General features: G+C 42.5%; 1 protein-coding gene across 1 annotated transcript; it reads right to left on the reverse strand.

The window, feature by feature from the left end:
• Positions 1–440: 440 nt before the first annotated feature.
• SAMD7 (sterile alpha motif domain containing 7) lies at positions 441–7,861 on the reverse strand (the record flags this gene model as incomplete). Its single annotated transcript, XM_084212180.1, has 8 exons — positions 441–713; positions 1,383–1,493; positions 1,764–1,885; positions 2,523–3,202; positions 5,530–5,608; positions 6,646–6,782; positions 6,919–7,045; positions 7,759–7,861. 8 exons carry the CDS (start codon positions 7,859–7,861, stop codon positions 441–443), a joined length of 1,632 nt encoding a protein of 543 aa, XP_084068306.1.
• Between the last annotated feature and the right edge of the window lie 251 nt (positions 7,862–8,112).

An 8,112-nucleotide genomic window follows, 5' to 3' on the forward strand; every position in this document is an offset into this window, starting at 1 on the left:
TGTAGTCAGTTCCATACTGTCCCAATGAATTCCATATGAATGTTCTGTATAAATTTTGTTCAACAGAAGCAGAAGTCAGCTATGTTTGGAAGCTGTGACCTTTCCATATGGTTTCTCAGCTGCCCACTGGAACACACTGTACGACATACAGTGCACTCTGAGTCTCTGACAGCTTTCAGTGATAACCCTGGACTTCAATGAAAAATTCAATTTACCTGTTAACTCTACTGGTACTCTTTTCAATGAATTGCACTTGAAAGTAATTGCACTAACCTGTGGCTGCATTTCTGAATGCCTTTCAGATACTTCCTCATGCTGCATTGGCAACTTATTTCCTTCAGCCCCAGCCTTACTGAGGTTTCAGGCTGTAGCTTCTTCTCAAACACTTTGTAACTAGAGGTTCCTGGATTATTAAAAACATGTTATGTCCTGGATTTAGCTCAACTTTTCTGGAAAGCAATCATCTGGAAGTCAGCCTGGGATCCAGCTGTGTCACATGGATTTTCCCTGCTTTCTGAAACCATCTGTTCCACTGCCTGGGAGGTTTCTGGGTCCTGGGAGCAGGGACTGTCCAGGGTGTCACCGCTGCTGTTGCAGTGCAGAGGGGAGGCCATGTCAGAGGGCTGCTCTGAGGGTTTCCCTGCAGCAGGAGGCAGGGGCACAGACAGAGGGACATTCATCATGTAGAACACATTGCCCAGACGTCGGGACACCTTTAAAGACACAGACACAATTGCAGCAATTACTTCTTGCTGTTAAAGCCGTTAAACATGAAGCCTGACTCTGGTGCAGCAGCACCAGGGACATCCCAGGCATCCCAAAGGGTTATCAAATTCTTGTGAAAAAAATCTTTTCCACTTTCACTCTCTTATATTTTTCTAGGCCGAGGTTGTGGAAGGAGATTGTCAATAGCCAACTTTGAGCTGTTGGGCCTGACAGCAGGATCCTCCTGCTCCCAAGGTGCTGCAGCACCCAGGGACAGAGGGGAGGCAAACTGCCAGCCAGGAGTGGGGCAGGTAGTTGGAATGAGAGAAGAGTGAGAGAGTACAAGGGGTTAAAGAAAAGGGAAAGAACCAGCAACAACAGAAACACAGAGAGAGTTTATATTAGTGGATGAAATTAAGGGCAGAAAACTGCAAACAGAGAGGGAGAGTCTGTTACTGAAAAATGTCATATTCCTTACTGTGTCTCTGTGTGCCATGGTAACATGCAGGGAAGCAAAATAAAACTTTGCTGGAATAATTTTTTTTCTCCCAATATTGTGGCAGTTACCTTACCAGTGAAAAAAAAGCGCTTTACCTTGGAAAAATTCCCTGCTGTCATCTTCTGGCACTTCCATGTCTTTGTGACTCACCATCTTGGCATACATTTAATGATCATACCTGAGAGCGGATTTTTAATGCTGGTCCGAGTTTTAATCCCATTGTATCCAGGAGATGTTCCTCTGTTAGCAGTGGAAGGGTTTCTCCATCAATAGCATGGTCTTTAAATATCTGATGAAATGATAGAACACATCATAGTGTGCTAAAATAGACTTTGGTTGTTATTTTTCATGCTTAACCCTGAGGCATAAACAATAAAAAGAAGAAATAATAATTTTACTGTATTATCTTTGTATCTATCTTCTAACTGCACAAAGGAAACTACTACTATACTTATAATTTTGGGACAACCAACTACCCTCCCACAGTTACAGTTGCTTGCTGACATTTAAATCTAGATGGTCCAAAAGACCTGAAAATGTGGTGAACGTTTATAATCACCTGGGCATAATCTGAGCAGCCTGGGAGGCTGACAATGAAGTTGTGCACATCATCAACTGTCCACTTGCGAATGTCTTCAACAGATGAAATGTCTTCTCCATTCAGGATCAGGCCATGGGCTCCTTTGAGGAGGAAACACAGAAGTTATTTTGGTAGAATTTTGCTGGCATCAGGAGGAAATTATTGTCATCATGAGAATTTTTACACCTTTTACAACCTAATGTGTTAACAGCAGGGTGTAGTCACTTGCAGATACAGGAGTCCTAGACACGAAATCACCAGGTAATGAGTAGAACCTGGTTCTGAAGGGGTTTTTTTGGTGGCTTCTTTTGTTTACTGGTAGGTACTGTACCTACCAGTCACTACACATACAAATCATGCTGCAGGACTTCCTCTAATGAGTGCATTATCCAGTGCTTTTTCTTCTTTAGACTTTACTGTTACTTTAATTTGACTAATATTTCAGTAGAACAGATCCTTTGCTAGTCCATGGTGCCTACTGTGAGTTAGGACATAGAGAAGAATTGTGGGCTGAAGAGACAGGCTAACTCAGCAATTTTGTTTTTTTAAAATTGAAATTCCTTTTTGAAACATGAACTGAATACAGATATTACTGTTTGCAGCATTAGAATTCTACTTTTAGTTGCAATGACTCTACCATACCAAAAATTCATTTAAAACAGAAGGAGCAATTGAGAGACAAAATCAATAAAACCAGATTTTATCAACATGCCACTATAATCTGGAGATCTGACAAACCTGAAGATAGCAATGGGTTGTTGGGCACTGGAAATCCATATGGTAATGCTGAGAATGGGATTGCAGAAGGGTACAAGTACTTGTCATCAAAAGCAGCACAGGAGCTATTGGCTTCCTTCTCATTTGTGTTGCTGCAGCTGGTGGTTTCAGGAGGAATTTCATGAGTAGCACAGTTTTTTCTCAAACCTTGTTCAAACTCTTTGCAGTTCTTGGTAACTGCTGCTGGTTCAGTCTGGTTTTTGCTCTGCTCGTGTTTGTTTGGTGTATCAACCTCTACTTCCTTCTTTTCTTCTTTTTCCTCATCCACGGCAGCTGAGGCAGAGTCTGTGGATTTGTCATCTGCCTGGTTCTTTGTGCCGTTGGTGCTGCCCTCGGCAGTTTTGTGATTTCCAGCTCTTCTCCCTGGGCGGCGCCCCCTCTCCCTTTGCAGGGTGGCGACTGGCGGGTACGGGCTGCTTGCCATGAGCATGGTGTTGCCATGGATCTCATCCAGGGTGGTCCGATGGACATACAGGTCGTTGGCAAGGTGCCCTTCAGGGAGTCTGTGCCTGCCACGGAAAGCAATGGGACTCGCTGGCATCCCATGGTAAAGGAAGGGGGCTTCCAGGCCCAGGAGTCCTTTCCGATGGGCTTTCTCCATTTCCTTTTGCTGAAAAATAGCACTCATCTCCATTTCCATTCTAAGAGACACACAGAACATGAGCAGTTAGGGCAGCTCGGTTCCTTCATCACCTTTTTTTTTTTTTCAGCAGCAGAATAAAACTCAGATAAATGAATAGGCAAGAGTACTGATTGTTTTGTCTCTCCCTTACACTGCTGTGTGTGAGAGGGTACAAACTGCAGATGGAATGGCAAACCTGGCTGTATTTAATGTGCTGTCATTACAGATAGTAAGCTAAAAGAAAGGGAAAACACGTCTTCCATGTCATGGTTCTGGAAAATACTTCAGACAAGAAAGTGTTATTTGTATATTGGCAATCCAGACATGAGGATTATATTCACATTTGGAAAATAGTCTCCAGAGTCTAGAGGTTGAAGAAGAAAGAAAATAACTGATTTATATTATCTCTTAGAAGTTTGTACCGAAAACTGCAGAATTCCTGTGATATTGAAACTTATAAAGAACAAGAATGACATTATCTATGGAACGTGCATCTATTCAGAGTAAGCTAATGCTAAGTCTCTTGAGTAACCCTCCTGGCACCTGAGCATGGTGCCTGAGAGTGTGAAAGGGTGAGATCCTGGTGGGAAGTGTTCAACTGATCTCCTTTCTTCTGGATGAATGCTCCAGAGTCTGTGCCAGCTTCCTGCTCCTGTCATAATGGATGGGAGGGCTTGCCAGTGGGATACAGAGAATACAAGTATTTGTATTTGTAATAGTAGTATTTGTCTCTGCTGTAGCAACCTTTGCTGATATCACTTTTCTCTGGAGCGAGGCCAGTGATCAAACAGAAAGGTAAAGCTTCTTTGAGGAGCTTTCAGTGGGATTTCTGCATCTTTGGAAAAGAGCCTGTGAAGTAAAGCACTTTAAAGTGCATCAGGATAGCTTTCTTAGCACTGCAATGAGTATAACAGGTCACAGAGAGTCTGATCTTCAGGAGAGTGTAAAATTGACAGGAAAACAGTTTGGGCAAAAGCTATCTATACAGATTTTTGGTATGAGGAGGAATTATTTGATCACACCATTCAGGGCTTTTTCTCTGCCTTCTTTTAATATTTGAAACAACCTCCAACTTATTGATTTTCTGCTTTCAGAGATACAAAGGGAAGTGTTTTGTCTATGTACCGTGTCCTTGTACATTTTGCCTGATTGTCATTGCTCCCACCCAGCTCTTGAGGTGACAATAAACAGCAGAAAGCATTGCATTCCTGCCTCCTCCTCCAGCTGAGATAGTGTGTTCCTGTCAGGACCAGTACACAAAGCTTTGGGATGAGGCAGGGTCCCTTGGAGAACAAGGATTTCAACCCAGGTGCTCAGCAACACACCAAGTGCAGGAGGTTGTCAACACCTGGTTTGGAGCAAGTGCAGCCCTAAAGGGAACCTGTGTTGCAGAGAGCTGTGTGAATACAGTGGAAATTGTCGGGGCGGCAGAAAACTAGAGTAAAAGGTTTATATGGTGTAGGTGAGCTCTTTCATGTTAGAGTTTTGCTGTTTGGTGGTCTGAGGGAAGAGCCTGAACAGGTAGGACCAGCTCTGATGTGGCTGTGGGTGTATGAGATGGCCATGTTTGCTGCTTGTTATTTCACTTCTTTTTCTCAGGGTTTTTGCCACGTGGCAAGAGCTATAGGAAATACATTGCTGATGCAAATCTTGTGCTTGGAGGAGTTCAGTAATCAAGATTTGCTGAATTAAAAGCTCAAAACGTTTTTTGTCATAATTATTTTCCAATGAATGTACAGAACTTGGCTGTTCTTGGCTCTTACTCTCACTGTGTGAGGGGCACTCCCACTGAGTAGGGCAGCCAGTGCAGGAGTGTCTGAGGTTAGAGTTCCTCTGTGGAAACAGTGTGGCCATGAGGGAGGGCACTGCTGGTCTCTTAATCAGCTACTGACTACACTGAAACTGGTACAAATAACTGGACTTCCTACAGTCACTCTGCTATTCCAACTCCTTTGTCGAACTAGGAAAGCTGCCCACCCTGCTAGGGTGGAGACACAGCTGCTCGTCCCAAGGGCCCAGCTACAGGCCTGAAGTGTTGTGTGTGATATCACACAGCTGCAAAGTTTGAATTTGTTTCTGAACTTTTGTAACTTTAGGGTGTTTGGATCTGCAGTTCAAGGGCTGTGGCTGTAGTTTGTTCTTTTCCTTAACCAAGCTAAGGGGTTTGTTTATTTTTGTTACATCACTTTAAAAATAAAAGCAAAATAAGGCGAGCAGAAAGTCAGTAGCTTCAGGCCTCAATTGATAAGGGCCCTCTGCTTCTTTGGGTGACTTGAAAAACAATCTCAATCACTTTGCTGCTTTAATCCTGGCATTCACCTCAGAGCAAAGCTTGCTATTGATTACCTGGCAATATTTTGCTTTTGAACCAGTTCTTGTCTTCTGGCCACAGCTTCCATGGATTCTGGTTGCAGAAAACTGTACCCTTAGAGAGAAAGGGAATAAAAATTCTTTAAAATTCACTGGTTTCCTCATGCAAATACATAACCCCCAAAGCAATGCACAAGACACTTTTAAAAACTTTGTAAGTCTTCAACTGTGGGCTTCACGAGGAAAGTGATAGGATTTAAAATTAAATCCTATTTGTTGTCATTGTTTTGGTGGCAATACGTAGAAAGAATATGAAGTCTATCATCAGGTATTTTCAGGATCAGATCTGTAGTTAGGAATACCTGCCATTAACCACAAATTGTGGTTTTATTTGGTGACATATGCCTTTGAAGTACATATAACTGCTCAGAAAATAATAGCCCTCAGTTGAGCAAAGCAAACCTGCTCCTTCAAGGCTGCTTTCAGCCTGGAGACTCTGTAATTTTAAATTACATTTCCTCTTGAGATCCATGTTAAGGTGGGGAAAGAAGCCAAAATCAGAAATTTTTCTTGGTGTATTGATGTGACATTGAAAATACATTCATTCATCTCAAAGAAAAACTCTTGAGTTCACTTTGTATAAAGTAATATGTAAATTTTTGTGCAGCTTGACATGAATGCCATAGTTGTGATGTCAAGCCTTCCCCTTGGAGCTGTGCCCTCTAATTTTGAGCCTTTATTTAAAAGGACTTGTATTTGCCCTACATGAATTAAGTGGCATGTGTATTATCATTAGAGAATATGATCTGTATAAAGCAGCCAATACTCATATAAGAGGAAGAGTAAAATGTACTGAAAAAGTGTTGATGAGGAGCTATTTTTTTAGCTATAGCCTTTTGTTTGGGTGTTAAAATGCTTAGAAAATACAAAAAGAAAAGGAGGGAACAAAAACATGCAAAAGACTGAGACCTGGATTTAACAAAGGATAAAATGGATGTGCTGCACAGGCTGCCTCCTTTTAGTGAGAATGTTTTTCTAAATAAAATAAACTGTTATTGACACTACCTATAAACTGATGGAAAACTAGCAGGTGCAGCTGGCTTTCTGATCCACATGGTCCTGCTTTTTAGGATGCAGAGGGTGCTTTGTTACCTGGGCCTGGGTAGACACGGTTGGACAACAGGTTTGGCATGTTGGGGTGCTGTGGGACTGTGGGTCCCAGGTGGGATGCTATATGGATTTGTCTGGGGTCAGCTGAGGCCATCATTTCAGTTGAAGGTAGCAGATCTCTGAGAGGAAAAAAAAAACCATTCAGATATGCAGAGGATGTCATTTAGTTAAGAATCACCAAAGGTCTTTACAACCTTGGGGACAGCACACACAGTGATTAACTGCAGTGCTGGAACAGAAATTGGTGGCCGGTACCTGTCCACCAGTCGCGGCTCAAACTGGGCGGGGATCGCCTGCATCCTCTGCTGGCCCGGCCCCATCAGCTGCGGGTTTACTGCCATCAGCTGGTTCCTCATCAGCATCTCCTGCCGCTGCCGCAGTTCTGCAAAGCACACACAGTTCTGCTCTCAGTGGGGTAAGGTAGGAAGTGATGCTGGTTGCATCACTAACTAGAAAAAAATGTTTTGTTTTGTTTCCTCTGGTGCAATTTACACCTTTTTTAAAATAGCAGCAATTGAAAACATGTTTTCATTGAGACCTGAACTACTTCGTTTAAATAATGTAGATTTATTCAATCAAACTGCAGTAAAAATAAATAGGATGTGCTCAGTCAAGTGTATCAAAGGACAAATTACAATGAATAATAATTTGCGTAATACTGTGAAACAGAAGATAGGCATGGATGTTAAGCTCTCTGTTTGAGAGGGTTTTCATTTCTAATACAGGTTAATTTTAAGAAAAATCATACTAGGTGGAACCTGCATTGTCATGAGAAGGCAGCTCTAGAAAAAAAGCCCACAATGGTGAACCAGAACCCATAATGTCCAGCTGTGGCTTTTGTTCTGAGTTCTTGTGTGCCATTTACTTGTCTTCCAGATGCTCAGCATCTCTTAATCAAATACTGAATTTCAAGATTTTTTAATTTTTGCTTAAGGTAATTTTTAATTACCTTAAGCAAAATATTTCTGCAATTACTTCTAAGATAAATTTGAAATAACCTTTTAGAGACATCAGACCTGCTGCTGGCTGTTTCTTGTAGGTTGTAGATGCCAGCAATGCTATAGCACATGTGCAGTGGGATTCCTTGCTGCTCACCTCCTGCTGCCATGCCGCCTGCCAGCCGGTAGAGGTGCTTTTCCTCCAGTGATCCCTGTTCCCCCAGGATGGACATCTTCCTCATGTGCTCTCGGGGAGTCATGCTGCAGGGAGACAGCAACAACTCTGCTGCTGTACAGAACCGAAGCAGCAGCAGCACTGAAGAGAGGAATAAGACATTCAACAATGAGAAACAGAGAAGGTTATGCAGGTTGTTTCCCAGCTAAGCAGGTCATGGCTGGATCCTTCCAAGCCCGTGGGATGTTGTTTTCCATGTAGAAATTTGCAGTTTTCAGGACAATGCAAATATTGCCGTAGCTTGCACTGACTTGTTGGATCCTACAATGCAAGGAA

The sequence above is a fragment of the Fringilla coelebs genome, assembly GCF_963513975.1.
Source record: "Fringilla coelebs genome assembly, chromosome: 10".
NCBI classification, from domain to species: domain Eukaryota; kingdom Metazoa; phylum Chordata; class Aves; order Passeriformes; family Fringillidae; genus Fringilla; species Fringilla coelebs.